The 23,680-nt window shown below is 43.9% G+C and overlaps 3 protein-coding genes and 1 pseudogene across 3 annotated transcripts; 2 read left to right on the forward strand and 2 right to left on the reverse strand.

Annotated features, from left to right (window-relative positions):
* Positions 1-81: 81 nt before the first annotated feature.
* mif (macrophage migration inhibitory factor) lies at positions 82-1,144 on the reverse strand. The gene is made up of 3 exons (XM_034542808.1): positions 879-1,144; positions 496-668; positions 82-364 (listed from the first exon to the last, which is right to left on the reverse strand). Exons 1-3 carry the CDS (start codon positions 984-986, stop codon positions 298-300), a joined length of 348 nt encoding a protein of 115 aa, XP_034398699.1. The 5' UTR covers positions 987-1,144; the 3' UTR covers positions 82-297.
* A 236-nt stretch (positions 1,145-1,380) lies between these two features.
* On the forward strand, positions 1,381-6,294 carry LOC117737116 (annotated as a pseudogene).
* Positions 6,295-8,187: 1,893 nt separating this feature from the next.
* Positions 8,188-10,257, reverse strand: LOC117737118 (endonuclease domain-containing 1 protein-like). The gene is made up of 2 exons (XM_034542802.1): positions 9,830-10,257; positions 8,188-9,085 (listed from the first exon to the last, which is right to left on the reverse strand). Exons 1-2 carry the CDS (start codon positions 10,133-10,135, stop codon positions 8,480-8,482), a joined length of 912 nt encoding a protein of 303 aa, XP_034398693.1. The 5' UTR covers positions 10,136-10,257; the 3' UTR covers positions 8,188-8,479.
* A 4,240-nt stretch (positions 10,258-14,497) lies between these two features.
* On the forward strand, positions 14,498-20,823 carry LOC117737124 (zinc-binding protein A33-like). Its single transcript, XM_034542809.1, is given in 12 exon segments — positions 14,498-15,004; positions 15,006-15,161; positions 15,886-15,915; positions 15,918-15,998; positions 17,924-17,959; positions 17,962-18,108; positions 18,111-18,161; positions 18,296-18,318; positions 18,777-18,892; positions 19,670-19,876; positions 19,879-20,121; positions 20,124-20,823. Coding segments are annotated over 12 exon segments (1,740 nt in total). The 5' UTR covers positions 14,498-14,635; the 3' UTR covers positions 20,405-20,823.
* The last annotated feature ends 2,857 nt before the right edge of the window (positions 20,824-23,680 follow it).

Here is a 23,680-nt window from a genome sequence, read left to right on the forward strand (position 1 = left end):
GATAATGGATGGATGGATGGACTTTGCTTGTAGTTTGTCTTTGTCAGACAGACAATTAAGAACAACAAAGAGTAATTTATTGTCTGCAGGGTTTTCTTTATTGCATATTAATGAGAAAAATAAAAAGTGTCAGTGCAAAACTAAAGGGTCCAGCTAAGTGCTTATGAGATTGCCATATGGTATATTGGCCTTGGAATTACCAGGTGTATTTGCATCTTCACTTCACCGTCTGTTTTAACTATGCTCATACAGGACAATACTTGGATTATCTTCTATTCCAGTGGGTTAACCTCCATCTCATCCAAAGGTAGTGTTGTTCCAGGCCACATTGGCTGCATCCATGTCTACGAAGTTAATGTAAATCCTGAAATAGACACAAAGAGAAATAGGTTAATGAGGCACAGGGGTATTTGAGTCGGTGTGTTTCCGTCACAACATACATTACTTATTGCATTATGTGCCGTAAATGGACTGGTTGCTGTGTGTGTTTGCTACCTGTCGGGGGAGATGCCCAGGTGTTTGTTGAGCAGTCCACACAGGAGCTTAGAGTATTGCTTGTTGTGAGCACCACTTATCTTGCCGATGCTGTGGAGGGAGCAGACTGCGCAGGGGTCTCCCTTTCCTCCAAACATCATCATTTGGTCAGGGTTGATAAGCACAGCAATGTACTGGTATATGCAAGAAAGACACACAACGGAGGTCAGGACTTCTCAAAGGGACGTCGTGAAATACTAGTAACATGTTTTTATATTTTAATTTCACTGTTTAACCAACATTATTATTTCCTTACAAATAGAATCAGCCCTCATCAAAATCACAGAAGTGCTTGTTAAAATCACAGATGCTGCGGGATAAGCGCGCCCCTGGCCTCAGGTTACCTGTACAGGTTTGCCTATAGCTTTGGCCAGCTCCTCCGTCGCCTCGGACAGCAGAGCCGCCGGCACCTCGCTCTTGGCCACGTTGGTGTTCACTACGAACATCGGCATGTTTGCTCCTTTTTAGTGTGTTCTCTCTTTCTCTACTTTACAAGCTGCATATGCTGCGACTGCGCTCTCTGCTGTCAACAGACGGATAAAAAGACGCCTCTTCCTCTCTTGTGGCGCGTGCAATCACGTGAAGAACTGACCACAGCGCCTCCATCCATCCTGGAGTACTCTTCTGTAGACAGGCGACACTACACGTCAACCAAGTGGAAGCCAAGTATTTTCTGAGGTTATTATTTCCTTTAAAAAATAGAACATAGAACATAGAACGCCACCACTGTTGACATCACACATTAAGTAAAAAATAATGTATACAATCAGGAATGTAATTGTGTGTGTGGGTGCAGTAGTTCCAGTGTATGATAATTACGTTACTGGGCATGCGCAGTGTCCTCAAGCATCATTGAGCAGAGCTGAAGGAGGCGAGAAGGAACAGAGGCGGTGAGAGAGAGAGAGAGAGAGAGAGAGAGGGCAGAAGTTGGATGGTGCTTTCCTTTGTCACCGTGTCTCTGTGCTTATGAATGATCGACCAAGCTCATCCGCGATCCGTGAAGTCACACAGCCCGTCGCCGTTTCACGTCTAGGTTAGTCCTCCGGATTTCATCCGAGAAACGGTACGTATACGAGGCTAAATTAGCTGCTAGCACGACCACTTTCCAGACGGAGGCTGCTGCTCCTCTCCTTCGTGTGTGTCGAGGACGTTATTCAAGTTTTCTCATAAGCCAACGGGGGCGCGGGTCATACTCCGCTTCAAAAAAAGTGGCGACGCAGTCTTCAATTAAATGATAACACAGGTGGAATAACGTAATGCTATAATGTGGATTCACTGTCACACTTCCATGTCGATACTATACAGAGTGTGTATAGTAGTTAGCTGCTAGCTAACTCAGTAAGTTAGTATGTGTCACGTTCACCGACATTGGCGGTTAGGGTGCGATATGCGGGGGCTGTAACTGACGCGACGTGTGCGATTCGACGGAGTCAAACTTTTGTGACCTGCTCTTGTTGTTGAACCATCCTCAGGCCACGATGATGGAGGAATCGGTGGCCACGTTTGAGACGCATCTGACGGCTGTCATGGACAGCCTGATCCGAGCCTCGGTCTGCGAGATCAGCAAGCTGTTCCAGGACATGGTGAACGACTACCTGGTGGAGCTGTCCCTCAACAGGAAGGAGAACGAGGCTCTCAAACAGCGGCTGCGGCTCACCGAGACCAAACTGAGGACCGAGCGCAAGTACGGGATGGGCTGGGCGGCCACCCGCCGCAACGCCGGGCTGGAGGCGGCGGAGGGGAAGGGAGCGGGAGGGCGGCAGAAACGAAAAGTTGAGGGGGCCCGTAAGTATTGCTTGAGGATGGGTTCTTTTGTTTGTTTTTTTCCCAAACAAGGATGCTTTCCATCACCTTAAGTTTGTGTCATAAATAATACATTTAAAAGGCACCTTGCTAAAACATCTGACGTATTTGGTCTGATTGTGTGACGTGAGAAACCGGGTTCTTGCTGTGTAGTCGGGGCTTATGTGAAGACGCACTTGTTTTGTTGGAAACCATCTGGCAAGAGCTGATCTCTCTCTCTCTCTCTCTCCCTCTCTCCCTCTCTCCCTCCCTTCCTCCTCCGCCTCCTCTTCATGTTCGCTCCCTCTGTCCTTCACCTCCCCCTCTCCTCTCTCTCTCCGCTGCATTCTGTCCCTCCCACTCCTCTGTGCTTTTGCTCGCTCTCTCCCTCCCTTCCTGCGTTGCTCCTCTCCTTCTCCCTCCCCCTCCTTCACTTCTCTTTCTCTCTCCAACTCTTCCTCCTCCCCTTCCCGCTCCTCTCTCCTCCACGCCTTCGCCTCCTTCCTCTCTCCCTGCCCCCACCTCCTCCTGCTCTGTTCTCTCCTTCATCACGTTGCACACACACACACACACTCCCCTCCTTCCCTCCTCCACTCCAATCCTCCCGCTCCTCTCCTCCTCCACCACCATAATTACACACTCCCTCTCCACTCCACTTCTCCTCTCTGTCTGTCTGTCTGTCTCTCTCTCTCTCTCTCTCTCTCTCTCTCTCTCCTCGTTTCACCTTTTCCTCCTTCAACGTGTCCTCCCTCTTCCTCCTTCTCTCCCCTGTTGACCCCGCCAACTCTACTTTTTCCTCTCGTCTCTGCCTCTTGCTCTCCTCTCTTTCATGTGTTTTTTTTCTCCTTCCCGCTCTCTTGTCTGTCCTGCTACGCCCCCTTTCTCCCCACTCATTCATCATGCTCACTCCTCCTCCCCCTGCTCCTATTCCTCTCCCTTCCCCCAAGCTCCTCGCTACTCCTGTTCCCCTATGCTTCTCCAATCCCCCCTCCTCCTCCTCCTCCTCCTCCTCCTGTTCCCCTCTGCTTCTCCAATCCCCCCCCTCCTCCTCCTCATCATCTCCCACTTCTCCACCCTCTTCTCTCCTCCAACTCTCTCTCATGGCCTTCCAATCATCTCCTCCCACTTCTCTCTCTCCCCCTCATATTTAATTCTCTCTCTTTCCTGTCTCCCTGTGCCCTCCCTCTCTCGTGCCCTCCTCCTCACGTCCTCCTTCCTCTCTCACCTACCTCCCACCATTCGCTCATCTTCCTCTCTTCTCCACAGGAGGCAAGTCAAAGAAGGGCCCAGCAGCAGTCTATGGCAAAGGCTGGCCTGGAGGTGTGTGGGAGGAAGGAGAAGTTGGTGGAGGAGGAAGAGGAGGAGGAGGAGGAAAGGCAGGAGCTGTGGGGATGGTGGCAGGAGGAAGAGGAAGAGGGGGGAAGGAGGCCAGGGAGATGTACCTCATCCAGTTCCCCGGGGATGAAGAAGACGAGGGAGGGATGATGGAGGACGAGGAAGGGGAGGGCAGCCTCAGCGGTGAGGGGGAGGAGACTGCCAACATCAAAGAGGAGGTGAGGGAGACAGGCTTTCTCAGAGGAGGAGGAGGAGGAGGAGTAGGAGGAGAAAGTGGCACAGCATCTCTGCACTGCTCAGCGGCTTCTTATAGAAAGAACGCAGTCAGAAAAAGAAAGATAACACAGAGAGGGTTGTGCCTGTGTTTTTCAGTCATCAAATCACTCCAGAGATGTGGATGAAGTCTATTGATTTGGTATTTAGCCTCCAGAGAAGCCTGTTGAGGAGTGCTCTCCACATCTCAATGCGGCAAGCTTTTAGGTAAAAATACTACTGTTGAGGTGAATAGCTGTTTGCTATTCCACCACATGACCAAGTGGCAGCGCATTGATCCACTCTTTACTTGTCTCCTGTAGTTGAATATTCAAAGAATGCAGAATGTGTTATTAGCCTCCCTGTGAAGTCATTACACAGTGTTTTTGATGTCTGATAAAAATTCCCATAGATAAATGTCCAATCGTATAGCATTGTAAACGTATGACTTGGTAGTGTCAGAACTTACTGCTGTGATGAGAGTTGCATGTCAGTTTAAGAGCCATTTTGGAAAAGGCATTTACAAATGTATCAATGCATGTCTTTTATACCTGGTCTGAGTTACTCACCCAAGTAACGATACTCTCTGTGCTTCTCAATGCAGTTTGCACAAACGGAGGGTTATCAACCTGCTTCACTCCAGCTAATCAAGGAGGCTTTGAAGATGGACCCGCCCAACCAGAATCTCCACACTTGCTCGAGAGCCCAAAGCAAAGGTAATGAGCCCAGTACACACTGATTGATGGAGGGGAAGTTAGTGAAATGTTCAGACACCGAATAGTTTGAAAGATGGTGGAAATGATTGCTCACGCCAGCTCTCTCTCCTCCTCTCCCTCCTCCTCTCCCTTTTGTAGGAGACCTGTCAGATCGTCCCTCAAGCCTTCATTCAGGAGAGAGAGAGGATGAGGACTGGGAGTCGGACTCAGCAGAGCCGTCGGAAGGGGGCATGACTGTGGATGAGCTGAGGGGTCTGGAGTCTGCACTGAAGGCGGAGAGGGGCCGCGAACAGGCCGCCATGACGGCCTCTGAGCCTGTCAGCCCTGACTCGGAGGTAGAGCAAGGCAGCGAGAGCAGCCTGGCCCCAAAGTACATTGGTCTCGATGGAATGGAGCAGGACGAAGAGCTGGAGCCACCCACACTGCAGAGAGAGGAGCAGATAGGGCAAGAACAGGTGAAGGACACCGTGAAGGCCGAAGTGGAGCTGAGGTCAGGCTGGTCGAAGAAGTTGAGAGAGGATGACTCGCCTGCGGTCATGACCGCAGAGGAAATGGTGGAGCAGGAAGAGTCTGAGAACCTGCCTCACCTGTGTGCTGCGGGGAGTGTCGGGGACAGCGGAGGGGAAGAGGAAGGTAGAGGGGACCTGCTCCACTTCTGCCCACAATGTGGAGGAGGCTTCACCTCACAGGCTGAGCTGGAGGAGCACCCTTGTCCACTGGGAGCCTCTCACTTAGAGGACAGTGGAGAGGACATTCTTTTCCCGTGTGCCCACTGTGGCAACACGTTCAGCCACGCCTGGGCTCTAAAGAACCACGAGTGCGCCTGTGCCGCCGAGAGGCCGCACTGCTGCGAGATCTGTGGTAAGCGCTTCACACACTCGCGCTCACTGGAACGACATAACGTGGTGCACACAGGCGAGAGGCCGCACCGGTGCCCGCAATGTGGACGCACCTTCAGTCGCCTCGGCAATTTGGAACGACACCAGCGGATTCACACAGGCGAACGCCCATACGGGTGTGAAGCGTGCGGCAAGCGGTTCAGTCGCGTGGAGTACTTAAAGAGACACCAACTCCTACACAACGGCGAGAAGGCGGCACTCCAGTGCTCCAACTGTGGAAGCGGCTTCAGTGATGTGGAGCAACTGAAAAACCATCAGTGTTTCTAAGAGCCTCTCCTTAAAATGTCTGATGGAACTGGAAAGAAAAAGCGGGTCTTTTAATTGAATGTGGGAGAATTCAGGTGATTAATGCCAACTGATGGTGGATGCTAATTTTATTCTCAGTGATCTGGAGTTGCCTTTCATACACGTTCTGACAGGAAGTCAAATTAACTTTAACATAAAGAAGCATATATATGTGTGGAAGATTTTTGTTAAGTAAATAAATAAGGCAAATGTCCAAAGTTGACAGGAAGTCAGTTGTACCTGGTGTTTCTCTATATTTAATTATTCAGCCATTTAAATTTGAGGTGGTGTCATTTGTATGTACAAAGCTTGTACTTATTTATTATGATCGAGTTGTAAATCTTTGTCTTTTTTATCAATAAGTTACTCATGTTGCAACCGATGCCCTTGTTTTTTTGCCACACAATATCATTCACAGCTTGGTATTTTGTATGTTTGTGTTTTGGCCATATCATTATGAAATAAATATTTCAATTTATCAGAAAGCCTTTTATCCTGTTCAGTGGTTTTCTTTTTTATTGGAAAATCTTGGTTAGTATTAATTTCCAACCATCACGAGACAAGACAACATTTTATTTATTTATTTTGAGACTCCGTCTGACACGAGGAGGCGTGCTGTACGTAGTGACCCATCAGAACCCTGGCTATGAAAGATGAACTGTGCAGGTAAGTTAACTTGAGCGTGTCACCCTTTATAACTCAGTCCTCTTTGAACAGACTAATTGGGGTTTTCATCCATATCTCCAAGATGCCCTCAAGGGTCTCTAAGGACATCTGTCTCACATCATAGCCTTGCACGCTTTGGGATCCACCAACTCAATCTCTTTACCACTGTTGATAATTCCCTCACACTGCAGCACATGTGGGGGTGAAAGGGTTTCACAGAGTCAGGAAGGTCAGATCTGTACGATTGACAGCAGACCACATGTAGTCAGGAACTCACTGTTATTAATACGTATAAGGCATGGCCCCAGTGATGACATGCATCACCCCTTGCAGAAAGTCTTGGATCTTTTTAAACGTGGCCCCCAGGTACCTCCGTTGGAGCCTTTGCACTGAACGACAATGTTTGTCACTGTAAAGTTTAATTGTCTACTGGTGCATGCTGGGATTGAGATGGCCCTTGGGGAGGTTGGAGTACACAGCCTGGCTTTTCCTCATAGCCAAAGAGACTATTAGAGATACTAAACACACAGAAACAACACAGCAAACACAATAGCGCTTCTGTGTGTTGAATATGAAGCTCCAGCCAGCAGCTTGTTAGCTTAGCGTAGACGGGAAGCCGTTAGCCTGGCTTTGTTCAAAGGTGAACAGCAACTCGCACGCTGACCAATTAATTTCATCTCTCTTTCTTTTTTACAAAAACCAAAGTCTAAAAACAACTCTTGAACTTATGTGGGCTATATGTGTCCTGGTATAGTGGCTTTGTGGAATCTTTGTACAGATTAGTCAAGCTAAATGTAGGCTGACGTGTTAATTAATTACCTTTAGACTTTGCTAGCCCTAGAAAGAACCAGGTTTACTGGGCTTTGGGAAGTGAAAAGGGCTGAAAAATCACAGAACTTTCTTTTCAGTTTGGATGGCAAAATTATTTAATATTTTTGTTTTTTAATGCTCAGTTGTAGTTTATTCATTGATTATAAAAAATGTTGGCTACAATGGTGACATTATTTATTATACATAGCATACAGGTAAATATTTTGTAATTGTATTATCATTTTATATAGACCCCATGAAGCAAAGCTAGATTACTAATGATGCAAAGTGGGGACCAGAATTCCCCAAGCTCCAGGCTTTAAATTATTTAAATGAAAATTAGATGCAGCACTCAAACACAACATCAACTGACTTAATAAGGGACTTAAACTTGGTCCTGCATGATTCCAGAAAAGGATTTCAAGTCCTTATTTACTTGAAACCACACATATATATGCTTCTTTATGTTAAAGTTAATTTGACTCCCTGTCAGAACGTGTATGAAAGGCAACTCCAGATCACTGAGAATAAAATTAGCATCCACCATCAGTTGGCATTAATCACCTGAATTCTCCCACATTCAATTAAAAGACCCGCTTTTTCTTTCCAGTTCCATCAGACATTTTAAGGAGAGGCTCTTAGAAACAATCCTTATTGTTTTCAGTTTTGTGCATAAATGTAATAAAATCCTGAATACATTTGTGTTTATTTAAAATACCACTCAGCCAGCCTACAGCCATGTAGTTTTACAGCATAGGAAAACTGTGCACCTAGCACAGATAGTGGGATAAATGGTTAATCCAGATTTACAATTAAGGAACTGATACAACTTAATTTTTAAACAATCAGACAAAATCACATTTGACACAGCTTGTCCTAAATGTGTACTTCATACATCCTTGGCTGGTCTGCCTGCTGCAGTAAATACATTTAGTACAACAAGCAATATCTGCAACACTTTTATTTGGAGGTGTTAGCGTTTGTATGAACAAAGTTAGTACTCATTCAAAAGAAGGCTCTTCGCCCATTATGTCTTGTTTCATTAGTAAAATCATGTATACAGTATATGTAAATGTATTCATTGACAAAATTAATTTCATGTAATGAATAATCAAACACTCAATGAGCAATTAAAGAAGAAAAGATGTGCTGTACATGGTGATTAATGCAGTGCACACCCAAAACAGCTTTAAACCTTTGCTACTGACACTGTCCATGAAACAGAGTGATGGGCATGGCCAGTTTCTGTTTCAAGATGCCCTCCAGAGCCTCTAAAGACATGCGCCTCACATCGTAGCCCCTCACATGGGCTCTCGCCTTGACATTAACTGGCACAATCTCCTCTCCACTGTTGCGGTCATTCCTTCCCACTGCAGCATATGTGGGGAAAAAGGGCTTCACAGACTTTGGAAGCTTGGATCTGTAGGATGGGCAGCAGTAGGCAGACCACATGTACTCAGGAGCAGACACCCTGTTATTGATCCAGCGCGGTTCAGACTCATAAGGCATGGCTCCGGTGATTACATGCATCGACCCGTTGCAGAAGGTCTTGAATTTACTTAAAACCTCCTTCTCCAGAACATTCCACGGTCCAGAGTTGGAGCCCGCCCGCTGAGGGACAATGTTTGTCAGCGTGAAGGTAGCCTCCCGGTCTTCTTTTGTCTTCTGGTGCATGCTGGGATTGAGATGGCCCTTGGTGAAGTTGGAGTTCCTGTAGTCCTCAAACACCGCTTGGCTCTCAATCACATTCTGGTCCACGGCGGTGTGGAAGCGTTGCATCTCTGCGCTGGCACGGGAAAACGCCAACTGAATGACAGGGAGAGATGGATACATCACTTTTCTTTATTCATGTAAGTATAATTAGTTGGCTGTGTGACCGATTCACTCGTGTAGTTTGAAAAATGTTTTTTTAAACACAAACTTTAAATGTTTTTGATACTAGAAAAGATCATGTGTGTGGAAGCATTTTTCTAGTGATGTTTTCTTGAAGGTAAATAGTTAAAACTTAGTTGCACCAATCACACATTGACCACAGCAATATTTAAACAGAAACTACAAGTGTTTTGTCATTTTGTCTCTTGTAGCTTTAGTATATAAACACAAATTCTAAATAGATCTAGTTTTGAAATTATCATGAGTTATTAAAACACACTTAACTCTACAGTAATGACTCGATAACAATTGCTTAACTCTGGCTTTGTGAAGACACACTTATTCCTGCTAATCTATTTAATCACTTTATTAGGTACAGCTATCTTAAACCAATGCAGCCCAACACAACAGTCCTTCAACAAATTCTACCTCTGTGAAGGTTGCAATAATATAGATTTTGAGAGAGGTTTTGATTAAACTTTAGGAAGATGTAGTTTTTTATGCAGTTTCTGTTATTTTGTCCACCCTCAAATGGAGCAGACAAAGTAATAACAAACATTATTTCATTCATATAAAACAAAAAAATTGGAAACTGGGTATGATCACAGCATAGGTAAACTCATCATACTGAACAACGCTCAACAGAGTACAGTCTTAAAAGAAAATGTTCTTACTCACTTGAGGTTCAAACATCCAAGTAGAATTGGGCCGCTTGCCATCTGCAGGACTGAGTATGTACGCAGAGTACAGTGGTGAACGATGCTGGCGACGATACAGGCTGGCAAAGTGGTACTGGTTCTTGTAGTGCTGGCATATTGGCTGGTACCCTGCTGCAGTGATACCCTTTGGAGGAGTTTTATTATAGAAGAAATCAAGGCACTGGGAGAAGTCGTTGCTGATCTCTGCAAGCACCAGGCCACTAAACCAGGGTAGTAGGAGAAGCAGAGCTCCCGTGGAGCATTGCATCTTCTTTTGTGACATCATACACAACAGAGCAGCAGGTCGGCTGTATTTACATCTTCTGGAAAAAGAGATCCCAGCGAACACGCACTCTGTTGACAGACTTCCTCCCAGACAAAGCTCCAGAGTTAAATAAGACCTATCACTCCTTGGTGTCCTTCCAGCGTCTGGAGTACGTTAGAGGGTTCCTCTTTTATATACTGACAGCAGGAGTCCTGTGGGTGAAAGTAACCCCCCTCTACCCCTATCCAACTTCCCCTGTTAACAAGCAGTCTTCTGGGAAACAATTGCACTGCATTTCCCTTTTCATTAATCAACTGAGGTGGGAATCATCTCTTTAATCATTTGGTGATTGTGGCAAGTAGAAAATCCCAAACCTAAACTGAGCATCAAGACTGACCGTGTATATTCTTAACTAGAATAGATAAGCTTCTTGAATAGATAGATCTTCCATGTCAAATGCTAGAGATAAAAATAAATTAAAAAGGCCTGTGTTAAACAATAGATGAACTGACGCACTGGTGCAATTTCTGGTTGATGTTGTGTATGTTGTCCCCTCCAGGACCAGGTTTTTATAACTGGAGGGATTACCGACCTCTTCAGGTGGTTCAGCATTTCCAGCCAAGCTGCCGTCCCCAGCTTTATTACACCGTCTAAAAAGATGAAGCATCCCGGGAGACTTCAAAGTGACTTCCACGATGCAAGGCTTGCATGGATTGCAGTGAGATGTTTGTGATGCTTGAAGTAAAAAACACTCATTTTGATTCGTGCATTTATCTGGTATTGTCCAAAACAGTTTGTTCAGGTCTGCTGGAGACCCTCTGCTCCTTTAAATCCAGATTGAAGACTTTTCTGTTTTCTGTTGCCTTTAATTGAACAAGATTCAAGGATATCAACCAACCTTTATTCTATTTCTTGCTTTTTTACTTTTTGACTAAGGAATGTTCTTAATTGTTTTTAAATCTTGTTTTCTTCTGCATTATGTTTTGATGCTTTTAATGGTTTTATGTGAAGCACTTTGAATTGCCTTGTTGGTGAAATGTGCTATACAAATAAACGTTAATTGATATCATGACACAAGCACGCTCCTCTTGGCAAGTCAGCAAGTTTCATCTTCTGTTTCTCCAGTTTCTGTGTGGTCTCATATTACTTCCTTAATTGTGGGAACCACATATTTTCCGGAAGATATACTGTACATACAGTACTTCCATTATTTCTCAACTGTTAAGTTCAAAGGGACACTCAGTTTCAGTCCATCTGTCATAAAAATCATATTTTTTACAGTATTCGGAAATAGTTAAGAGGATGTAAATATGGGGGAAACACGGATTGATGTCCACTACAAATGAAGGCCAAGAGCTCCTGGGGTGGGTGGATCAAAACCTAAAGTATTGATACCACTGATAAGTCTTTTTTTTTTCTTTTTAGCAATAATAGCATCACCAGTAAGGTTTTGAAAAAAATAATTACATTTTTATTTTTATCATGACACACTTTTTGACATGTTAGCTTCTAGAATGGAGGACTCTCCTTAACATCTCCCTCTGCCTCTCATCAATAAGATATGCATACATGAATTGGTTATATGAGCCTCTTGCAGGTGGAAGTCTGAAATCTGCTCCTTTCGATACAATCTGCCGGGACTAATGGGGGTTTTCTGCACATATTTCTTAACATAACAGTGCCTGGACATTGGGACATAAATGTGTTGCATGGGGAGATATTACAGGACATGATGAGGGATGAAAAGAGTATATACTGTTTCAATCTTTGAGTCTTTGAGTTGTGGGCGCTAGACTGTTTATTATCGCCACCTAGTGAGCACTCAGAGACATGACACCTGGAAGCGGCCACAGGAGCTCATAATGGCCGGGTCAGTGAAACTGGTTGTGAGTAATAACGCTGCGTTTACAGTCACTACTTACCGCAGTTTCAGTTTCCACACAGAGTAGAGCTGCTCCTTAGTAATCGACTAGTGATGCAATATTTGTGGAGGTGGGGTGAATCCTATATATTTCATGTTGTAGCCTTAGATGTTTTACTGTCTGTTGAACAGACATTATACCTGTTAGTGATGATGATAACTGCCTCATAATAAATGAAGCCCTCATACAGAGACAAGATTGATCCTCTGCATGTAAAAACACACCTCAATGAGTCCCTGGTGCGCAAAGAAAGCCGTCTTTTAGATCTAATTTGTAGATAATCTTTTGAGAGAAACACTACAGACAAATTGACTTATGTCGTCAAAACTCAACAAAAATAAGACACTCCCCTGCTCACTCAAAAGCAGCATAGATAAAAAATGCCATTAGCTTCGCTTGTAACTTCTCTTCCTGGTTTACTCTGTCAGCCAGTTTCTCTTCTTCTTTGTTTTGTGTTCCTGACTCAGAGCCTGTTGGCTGCTTGGGAACTTAAATTAAACAACTTTATACTACAATTATTGAGCCCTTATTACAGATAACGTATGTTATCCAATGCTACATGAGAGTTAATGTAACAAATACAGCATGTGTAAGTAGCAAATAGCGATAGCAGCTTGAATGCAAAGTGAATGTGTTAGCTAAGACATAAATACAGCAAAAGCAATAGGGAATAGTGTTAGGCTACATTTAAGGAAACAGTGTAAACATTTAGGAAGAATAGTTGGTAGCAATGAAATATAATATTCAGAACTATGTTTTAATCAGTGTAGGCAGTGGCGGATTTAGCAAATTGGGGGACCCAAGGCGAAGGTATTTATGGGGCCCCCCCATCCGATCTTTAAAAGAGAACGAAAAAAAGATTTTACCAACTGAATGGTGGATAGGCAGGTAAAGCTAATCTACAGGGAAGTAAAGGTTGGAGAGGAAAAAAAAAAAACCTTCCCCTTAAACCCTGCATACACTTCTTTACTCCAAAATGAAGATGGAAAGCAGAGAACACACAAAGTGTAGCACTACACAAACTAATAGTCACGATGGAACCGAACAGAGAATAACGTTTCAGATAACACCTGTCTTTGCCAAAATGCCAGGAAACCAGCACTGTTTATTGTGTGTGTGTGAGAGAGTGAGTGAGTGAGTGAGTGAATGAGTGAGAGAGAGAGAGATTGTTCTCCACATCACATGCTTCTGACACAGAGTCCTACTTGTTGACATTTTCTTACAGGTCTTCACACCAACATGATTGCGCAGATGTAGGAGCTGTACCTGTAAAATAATATGATAGTAATAATAAAAAACATTGTCACCAACTAACAATATGGTCTATGAACACAATTAGCTTCTTTCTTCTATCGTGAAGTGAGGAGGATAACAAAAAACAACAGCAGTCCATCATTGGGATTAAGAAATATGATTTTTTGCATTGTTAAATGATTACCTTCTCTCTTTTGTGTCTGTCCCTTCCTTTCTCTCCCTCATGTTTCTCTTCCTCCGTATGCCTGTTTTTACTCTCTCTTCCTCTCCTCCTTTTTCTGCTTTTCTCCTGTTCTTCTTTATGACTGTGTTATAGGGCTGAGTGTTCCATCTGCTTTTGTCTCTGTCCCTTACTCTTGTCCTCCCTCTCTTCCTCCTCATGCATTTGTTTTGTCTTTCTCATCATGTTCATACCAATCTTACTCTAGTTCTGCTAATAGCCCTGGGCTAGGGCTCATCGCACCAACACACAGTCACATAGAGAGAGAATGGAATGTTGTTCTATTCATGTGGCGACACCTCGATGGGTCTCGGACGGGGGTTTCACTTGCCACGAAGCATGGACATGCTGTACATCAACCTGAAGAACAACTGTGTTTAGACTATGATCCAATGTGCTGCCTCTATTCTTGACCAATTTGGTGGAGTCACTCCTTCTTTTACCGGTATATTTACACTATGCATTTACCGGTTCAGGATTCGTAGGTTTGCTCTGCAGACAGGAGAACCACGATTGTGGACTGTGGCCCAGAGGAGGCTTGGGAATCTCTCAGCTGAGACTGTACTCTGTATCACAGCGTTGTTTTACAATTAATTAATAATTAAATACGCTTTATTATATATCGATCCAATACGTCCCTTTGTCCTTAAAGAAGATTTCTGAACACGACACTTCAAAGTGAGAACTCTTGACGCACTGACTGATGATGTCTTTCCATAACGTTGATATTTAATTAATACCCTTTATAATGACTGTGAGCCCAAGTTGGTCTTAATGCTTTCAATTGTTCTCTACGGCATCAGTAATACACGTTATCTTTGTGAAGGGTGATTAGTGAGAAAGCAGTAACTATATAATGAAACATGAGATGACATCATTAACTTAATGTGGTAACATTGAAGTGTTATTTCGTTTATTCTAATGAACGTTGTCTCCGTGCGCCCTGCTGCAGCCGCTCCGAGCCTGTTGCTGCACGCCTTCCGTCTCTTCCTGCAAACGTTCTCTGTGGCTGTCGGCTTCAGACCACCTCCCTCTCTCAGTGTGCACGGAAGAGCTCTCTTTTATTTCACGTTGTTGCCATCCGACGGATTTTCTTTTTCTTCAGGACTATGTGCGCAACAGAGAATGGCGGACGCCAACGCGATTGAGGAACTACAGTCGGAGCTCACCTGCCCAGTGTGTTTGGAGCTGTTCTGCGATCCCGTGATCCTCGAGTGCGGACACCACTTCTGCCAGCAGTGCATCATCCAGTGCTGGGAAGCCAAGTCGGACGAGTTGTCGAGTTGCCCCAAGTGCAGAAAGTCGAGCGGTCGTAAGCTCCGACCCAACTCGCTCCTGTGCAACGTCGTGGACAGTGTGCGCAGGGCCCGCGCCATGGACACGGCCGCGGGGACAAGCGGGTGGGCCCCGGAGGGCGCGCTGGAGGAGCCGGAGGAACGGGAGCCCGGGTCCAGCATGAGCAGCCTGGCCTCGTCCATCGGGCACTGGCCGCGCCCTGGGCACGGACATGGATATGTGCGAGGAGCACGAGGAGAAGTTAAAGCTGTACTGTGAGGACGACCAGCTCCCCATATGTCTGGTGTGCGGCATGTCGAGGGACCACAAGACTCACAATGTCATCCCCATTACAGAGGCCTTTGAAAACTACAAGGTACTATCTATAGTTAGATGTCGCTCAGTCTTCTGAGGCCCCAGGTATGCCAAGATCCCATATGATAAAGTTTAGACAGACCAATTCAGAGATCACGTTGGTGATGGCTATCTTGACATGGTTCATAATGTCATTATTAATCACTAATACTATAACATTAAGTCTAACGTTTTAGGGAGTGCCACATTATCCTCTCCTAGTTCTTGAGAAGAAACGTATCGCATGTTTGACAAACATTCCTAAATGTCAAATTAAGCGAGTTTATTAAGACTGTATTGAATAAATAAACCACATTTGCTCTGGCATTAGCAAACAGATTTATTTCACAGAGCAGATGCTGTGAAATGTCAGGTATTTTAAAAGCAGACTCCCTGTCTGTCCCCGGGGCCTTTGGGTACTTTGTGTTTTACAGGAATTCAGCAGAACAGTGTGAACTCCTAGAACTCCCCGACACTTTTTACCCTGCTGCTGACCATCATCAGCTTGTTTGAAGAGTCGCCCGGAGAGGCCTCTCATATTTCACAGACAAAGAATGTCCAACTTGTTTGAATTTGTGGGTCAGAGCAGTCAGTTGAGGAAAGGGTGGGCGTCACATGACTCCCACCAAAGATGTTGTTGTTGTTGTTGTTCAGAGCGGAGGCACCCCAATCTGATGAACTTTAATCTGGTTTAGCTACACACTTCTTCACAATGTTTAGCATGTGATTGTCTATTCCTGCTGCAGGATAAGCTGTCTGTCGCTCTAGAGAGAGTTTCAGCTGCAGACCGAGGATGGCCACGCTCTTCCAAAGGCAGACCAATGAAAAGAGCCTCCTCATCACAGGTACCAAGATACGCGTGTTTATGTTTGTGATGCATGTGAAAGACAGGAAATACTGGGACTGTGTGTGTGTGTGTGTGTGTGTGTGTGGTATACGCATGTGCACAACTTGAATGGCTGGTCGCTAAGCAACATTCACCTGCATTCCTTCACCTCTACCTGTGTGACAGACGGATGACTCATCCCAATTCCGACAGGCGGTGACACAACCAGGTTGTTACTCAGCGCTGTTTGTTCGAAAGTGATGGTTCTCATGTTTTGCAAATGCAGAGATCCTTCCTGAAATAAAACAGGCGGTTAATAAACATCCATGCACGTCAACTCATGTTTGTCTTTCTCACAATCTCTTGATTCCCAGGCCACACACACACACACACACACGCGCGCGCGCGCACGTGCGTATACAGAGAGTACAATAACTATGCCACACACCCTCGCAGAAAGAGATAACAGCTGGTTGAGTTTAGGCTGGGTCGCCGCTTTTTCCACCACAGCAGCACTCTTTGTGCGTTTGTGTGTGTTTTACACAGAGATAAATGAGCGTAACATGTTTGCTGTGTTTGAGCGTTTCTGCTGCAGCAGATGACTACACGCCGCTTCAGGCTACTTTAAACGGTCTTCTCGGTCCTGTCTGTCTGTTTGAACAGCTCAGTATGTTTATTTTCCTGTGTGTCTGTCTGTCTCTCTGTCTGTCTGTTTGACCCAGTTAATGTGCACATTCACAGATTTTCACTTCTTTGTTTCTCTGTCGGTGTGACAGGATGTGGGTCAACAAGTTTGAGAGGAAGTTTGGCAATCTGTGTGTGTCCTGTAAAACGCTTATCTGGCTGCCAGTCTATCTACCTGTCTTATTAATGAATTAGGTATTATTATTATTATATCTTTTTACTAAATGAAAGCACCAGTACTACAGAGTAAAACAAACCCTGTTCCAAGTAAAAGCTTCATATTCATTATATTGCTTAAAGGGGAACTCCAGCAATACATCACAGCCTACAGGTCTTTGGAATTACTGCAGCATGTGAAAAAAGTTACTGAACTGTTAGTGGTCCAGTTGCATTGTGGGTAATGCAAGGGTGGAATGTGGTGGAAAAAAAAGGTATCTCTGGTTTTCCCGTTTCAATTCTTAACCTCTTTTGGAGTTGTTTGTTAAGCAATGTTACAGGATTGCAATGCTAAATCAGTGGAGAACTCTTTAAAGTAAAAGTACACGAGTGTTTTAGCACAATTATTAAAAGTACTCGATGCAGAACAAAATAAATAAAAATCAGCAGTGGGTTGTATATTAAACCTTTATATTATCATATTATTAATGCATCATGTGTAAGTAGCATTTCACTCTTATAGTTGGTCATTAAAGTAATTTATAGAATGTTTTTGTATTTTAACCTGTAACAATCCATCATATTTAATAAGCTTATAATGTGTACTATTTTATTTTGATGCTTTTGCAAAACATATTTTTACTTTCATGCCAACAATTCACATTGTAATGAATTACAATTACAGTACAATATTCTCCTATGAAATGTAGGCTAGTGAAATAGATGTATAAAGTCTCATGAAATTGAAATAATAATAAAGTACTGCAGTGCATGTACTAATTCACATTCTGCCACTGACTAAATAAAATCTATTCAACCTAACAGTGTTACAAAGTGCAGATGAACCTGTTGTATTTCCAAAACAACTGAACAGAATAGCAGAATATGAATACCAAAAGCTACGTGTAGGTTTGGTGTCAGTTCCTCACAGTCATCAACAAGGCATCTTCCTTCATATTTAAAGCAGCGGTTTTCAGTGAAGATTTGGCCTGCAATAAAATAAGTAATGGATAGTTTTATTTTGCATGTTTAAAAGAGAGATTACTTTGGCCTAGAGGGGAAACATCACAATATATGTCCTGTGTTGTTGCTGATGGGAGTCCCTCCCTGTGCTTCAGGAGCGAGCAGGAGATCTGGAAGAGATGGTCCAATGCAGAGTTTGGCCGTCCTGAGGGAGTTCCTTCTGAAGGAGGAAGAGCGCATAAAGGAGAAACTGCAGAAGCAGAAAGAGGAGAAGCTCGACCAGCTGGAGGAGGCGCTCACGGAGACCACAGAGCAAATCAGCCACTTGGAAAAGTACGGCCCGACCGGCTTCGCCTCAAACTCGGAGAAGAAGAAAACCCAGAGCAGCTCAAGGTACAGAGAAGATGATAGCCAGATGGAGCCGGGTAAAAAGAGCCATATCAGTTGCATTAAGACAAAGTAGCCATCTAAGTGCAGCAGAGACTGAAGTGTTTTGTAAACTCTGGTTTTGATCTTCTCTATTTCAGGGAATCAAAGATTTCATCGGCGGGTGAGAGTACCATCAAAATGCTTCATCAGCACCGAGTTACTCATTAACTTTTGTCTTCTCCCCGTATATCTCTGTGATATGAATCAAAAGGGCCTTGAAGTCAAAAGGAAATTATGTATAGTTTTGTAATTAAGTGTTGCTGAAACAGGATGTGGGGCAATATTTGTTGGATAGCACTTCATCTTTGCCACACGTTGTCATGCTACTGGAGGCAGAAAGTTAAAGGATAAAAGATTTGTCAGTGTCTTGTTTACATTTCTTCTTAAAGAGGTGGCCTGAATGCAGATAAGACTTAAAGGCCACAATGTCCTGCTCATTGAATCGTCACCTTTTCTAAGTAAAACAAAAGAAGAAGAAGATGTTTTTGACATTTCAGAACGCCACACCGGCCGCGTGAGCAGTGCAGATCTGGTCTTTTGAGGCCTTTTGCTTTAATCTATTTGATCTGTCTCGGTCAGGACTGAGAGCTTGTTTGAGCGCCCCCCAGAGGTGGGTGAGGATCTGCAGTCGGGAGAGTTTCTGGGACCTCTGCAGTACAGGACCTGGAGGAAAATGAGCTCAATATTTCAGCCAGGTATACACACACACACACACACACACACACACAGACACACACATATGAACAGACTCATAAGAGCAAATAATGCAGCGAGCTGACTTCTATCAGTCAAGCTCCAAAAAACTGGACCCTACTTCAACAGTGTTTCTGTCAAACCTTTTCTTTAAGCTCAAGTATAGGTCCCACTTGGGAGTCACGTGAATCTTTTTCAGACTTTAAAGCTCCTCCAGATCCACAGAAGACTTTATACAACTGTTTCCAAAGGCTGAGCAGTAGTCCTCCCCATAACTAGTACATTGACTTTGACAATCTAATTCGGTCAGGTGCTCCTTTGAAAAAAAAAAAAAGAAGAAGAAGAAAGAAAGTTGGCTATAACTATAGTTTTGTGCTTTTCGTTTTCTTGTATCAACCTGCTCGGTCTCGAGGAGTTGAGTCATGACACAACACAAGTCGAGCATGACTGCATCTGCTTTCTATGTCTGTCTGTCACTGGGATCAAAAACTTATTTTGGGTCATTTGCCAATGACATGTCATACATTGATTGCGTAACACTATACTGCAGTAAAGGATTTAATGTATCTATGGAATTACATCTCGACGCAGTATCATTTATATTTTATTTGTAGCATGTAGTTGATGCTCTTGTCTAGCTCGTCTTACACTAATTGAGCAGGTAGGCATTCGGTATCTTGTTGAAGGTCACAGCCAAGGAGTCTGTCTTGGGTCATTCACACGTTTGTTGTTGTTACATTAGTCCATTTCTAACTTTTTTTCTTTTTTTTCCCTCTTAGCTGTGAAAGCGGTGACCCTGGACCAGACACAGCCTACCCGTGCCGTGTGGGTGTCCCAGTGTCGCACCAGCGTCTCCGTGGGACGAATCCAGCCCAACCTGCCCAACAACCCAGAGCGCTTCACTCTCTACAACATCGTCCTGGGCTCTGAAGCCTTCTCCTCTGGGAGGCACTACTGGGAGGTGGAAGTGGGCTCCAAGACAGCGTGGGTCTGGGTGTGGCCACGGCCTCCGTCAACAGGAAGGATGAGATCAGCCTCTGCCCGGATGATGGTTTCTGGACCCTGGTGCTGAGGGATAGCGCTGACGGCACCAGCGAGTATGAGGCATGCACCGACTCGGAGGAGAGCTTGATATATCCCTCCAAACCCCCCAGACGGGTGGGGGTCTATCTGGACTATAGTCGAGGTGACGTGGGGTTTTACGATGCAGGAAACATGAGCCACCTCTTCACCTCTATAATGCAAAATTCAAAGAGCCAGTTTTCCCGTACTTTAATCCCTGGCCGATTATCAACGGATACAACCGGGAGCCCCTCACCGTAGTGACGCCCCACTGGGGATAGAGGTCCTCTTTATCGGAGGACAGACTCAGGAATAATGTACTTTCAAACGTTTTGGTGAACTACCAACTCTGTCAAATACACCGCGCTCGACTTGACCACACCTCAGGCTGTATGAGTTGTAGCGGCTGCAATCGTGAGCTAATCCCACGTCACATAAAATCGAAATTATAAAATTATACAAATAGTATTTTTTCTTCTAGATCTGGGGACAAAAAGGATTTAATGCACGTATTGTTTACAATTGTTTTACAATACTACAAACAAAGAATAGCCGTATGCTATGAAACTTTGTATTGGTTGTGAATTCATTATAAATGGGTGAAGGCATATTGCTTGCAACTAGTCTCTGAAAAGATATTTTTTAATTGTATTCAATAAGTTCGCTAAAAAATCCTACTGTGTGTTTTTTTAATAATGTCTAACTTTTTACAGTTTTATAGCTAGCCAATCCTGTAATTCTAATGACATATTTACAAGGAAATTACATTACAATAGACAAAGTAATAACAGAAGTAATTATGACTTATATATGCCTTTACCTACATTTTCCTACAACAATACAACTCTGCAAAAATAAAAAATAATAATTCCATGTCTAAATGTCCCATAGGTGTGAATGTGAGAGTGAATGGTTGTATGTCCCTACATGTGCCCTCGATGGACTGGCGGCCTGTCCAGGGTGTCCCCTGCCTTCGCCCTATGTCAGCTGGGATAGGCTCCAGCGCCCCCCCGCGACCCTAATGAGGATAAGCGGTATTGAAAATGGATGGATGGATGGAATTCCATGTCTTTGAAAGCTTTGACTAGAGAAAAAACTGTCTGGACATTTGTCCTCCGATTTTAATAATCTGATTAAATTTCCTACTGAAGTTGTTTTGTGACATTTATTCCACCAGAGGCGCCTAAAACAAAATTCATGCAGCATCAATCTGCTCCACAGCATCTTTATATGCAACTTTGAATGAACCATATGGAAGTCAACCTCCTCAACTGCAGCCAGAGGAGAGTCATCTCAAAACATGTATGATATAGCCAAATATAAAAAAACCACACATGTTTATTAAGATACTTTACAATTCTGATAAAGGAAAAACTCCCCCCCCCCCCCCCCCCCCCCCCCAACAGAGGAGGACAGAGATACAGTAGATGCCGTGTGTCCAAAATAGATAATTGCTAAATTATACGCCGATATTAGCTGGATTGTAAACATATATGAACTTCCAAGCATCTCACCTGAACAAATGGTGAAAGAAGTATTCAAATATGTGTTAATTAGTACGATGTATATATCCCCTAAAAGAGGTAAAAAACAACTGGTCGGGGTGTCAACACATTTATATAATGTTCTTACCTGTAATCCCAATTAAATATTACAGCAATATTTCCCATATTCATGCCTGGAAGAATCTTTTGATATAAGTTTCAGACACACCTAAAGTGGACCATACCATGTCTTAACTTTTGACCGTGGCAAAGTGCGGGTGAGGTCTCGGATACATTCTTACACAACGCACTACAGGCATAAAGAGTTGAAACATCCTGCTTGACACGGACTGGAAACCAAAACCTTCATGATCTTGCGTGTTACGGCCGTAGATATATCCTCAAGATAAGCATTTGATTACCTGTCGTGTTTGAGTCTTGTGTTTACCCGTCACCGATACGCACAAGGGTTTTTTCTTCAATGTCCACTGAAGCAAGGTTAATGAGATCCCTTGTTCCATTCAAGCAGAAATCTGTGACTATTACAATTGGTCTGACCCAAATAAAACGTATCTATTATCCATGTCGGCCTAATCTGTGTGCGTCATCTACGCTAAAGACTTCACCTGTCAGGGTGATGTCCAGTTCTTTCTAACTATCCTCATCTGTAATTAGATAGTAGTAACACAAGCAGTCACTTCTACATTACTTCTGCCACTCCCTCTGTCATTCATCCCGGTCTTTCATCGTTTCAGTGAGGGTCAGAGTGAAAGAGAAGTTGAAGAGATTAAAGTTCCTTTTTTACACGTTCTCCTTGAATATTTTGTCTTTTATTCCATCCCTCATCTCTCTTTTCATCTTGTTCATCCATCCTTTATCTTTCCTCTCTCACATGACTGATCTGTTCCCAAAATGCAACCCCTATTTTTAAACCTGAGCGCCATGTAAAGTATATCTTTCTCTGTTATGGATCTGTTTTCTGCCTTCCACTCGTGAATTTGCTCCCTCCCTCCATTAATAATCAATAAGAGGGACGGCGAGAGGGCCTGAAGGAAGACGGGGAGCCCGACCGACCGGGTTGGAGTGATTAATGGAAACCTCATTAGAAACTGGAAAGAGTTCAAGATGTACATTATCCCTCATTCTGGAGAATATACACACTCGGGGTCTGTTTCAGTATGACTTGTTTAATGCGGGTTAACAGGAGCTGCAGAGATGGAGGGAGTTATCAGGGGAGTCAGTTTAGGGCAAATATAGAGCAAAGTGAGACCTGCCAACGTCCCCGTTTTTGACTGGAAGGAGGGAAAACAGTGATGGGTTTTATTTATACAAAAAATTTAGCTTTTAGTTGAATCTGCATGCTTTAAACAAAAGCTATGAAGCGCTACTGCTGTTTTAGAGGGATGCAAAAACAAAAATGATATGCTTCTCTGAACATTCATGTCTAAAAATAGAGGTCAGTGGTGACATGTTCACCTGTGTGTGTGCATGTGGGTGTGTGCTCAGCCATGCTTGCTGGATGAGATTATACATGCAAGACTACATGGAGGCGATGTGTTATGGGCTAACCAAAATCATTATCACAAGGCTTGTATCTCTTCCTCTCTCCCCTTCTCTCGATCTCTGTCACCTAATGAATAGCTGACCTTGGCACCTCCAAAATAATCCAATTTGTGTGAGAACAAAGGCTCCAAACATGACGGGGGATTGACGGCGGATAGATTGAGAGAGACGGGGGAAGAGGAGAAAGCATGTACAGCAATGAGGATTACTGTTGGAGCAGAAGACACAAGGATGGGAGGAGAAAAGAAATACAGGCAGAAATATATGAGTGAAAGAAAGTCAGGACCGAAAAACATAAAAAACATTGATTGAAAGCTGGATTTTATGAAGGATGTATAAATATTTATAAAACACACTGATGACAGGATGGGTAGCTGTGACAAAACACCCAGGCAACAAGAGGAGCGTTTACCTGTGATGAATGGGAGGAAGACGAGGAGAGAGAGGGGTTGATGTGTTACAGGTAGATAACGCGAGAGAGGTAAAGTTCAGGAGGTATAGAGTGTCACCGGAAAGACCAAGAGATAGCGAGCGGGGGGGCAGAGGTGCAGGAACTCATCCCAGCGCTAAGACAAAAGCTGAAGATAAAAACCTCCCCACCCAAACGCATCGAGAGATAAGGACAGCAGCGCAGTGTAGTAGATGACCATTTGAGTTGTTATTTTTCCTTGAATCCCTTCA

This window comes from Cyclopterus lumpus, chromosome 10 (assembly GCF_009769545.1).
Source record: "Cyclopterus lumpus isolate fCycLum1 chromosome 10, fCycLum1.pri, whole genome shotgun sequence".
Lineage (NCBI taxonomy): Eukaryota > Metazoa > Chordata > Actinopteri > Perciformes > Cyclopteridae > Cyclopterus > Cyclopterus lumpus.

Bases quoted from the DNA above. Each gene is read 5' to 3' on its own strand.
- mif (XM_034542808.1), bottom strand. From the start codon at position 986: ATGCCGATGTTCGTAGTGAACACCAACGTGGCCAAGAGCGAGGTGCCG. The intron at 669-878 runs GTAACCTGAGGC...TGCATATACCAG, and splicing joins CTATAGGCAAACCTGTACAG to TACATTGCTGTGCTTATCAA. The intron at 365-495 runs GTAGCAAACACA...TGTCTATTTCAG, and splicing joins CTGGGCATCTCCCCCGACAG to GATTTACATTAACTTCGTAG.
- LOC117737118 (XM_034542802.1), bottom strand. From the start codon at position 10,135: ATGATGTCACAAAAGAAGATGCAATGCTCCACGGGAGCTCTGCTTCTC. The intron at 9,086-9,829 runs GTGAGTAAGAAC...CCTGTCATTCAG, and splicing joins CTTGGATGTTTGAACCTCAA to TTGGCGTTTTCCCGTGCCAG.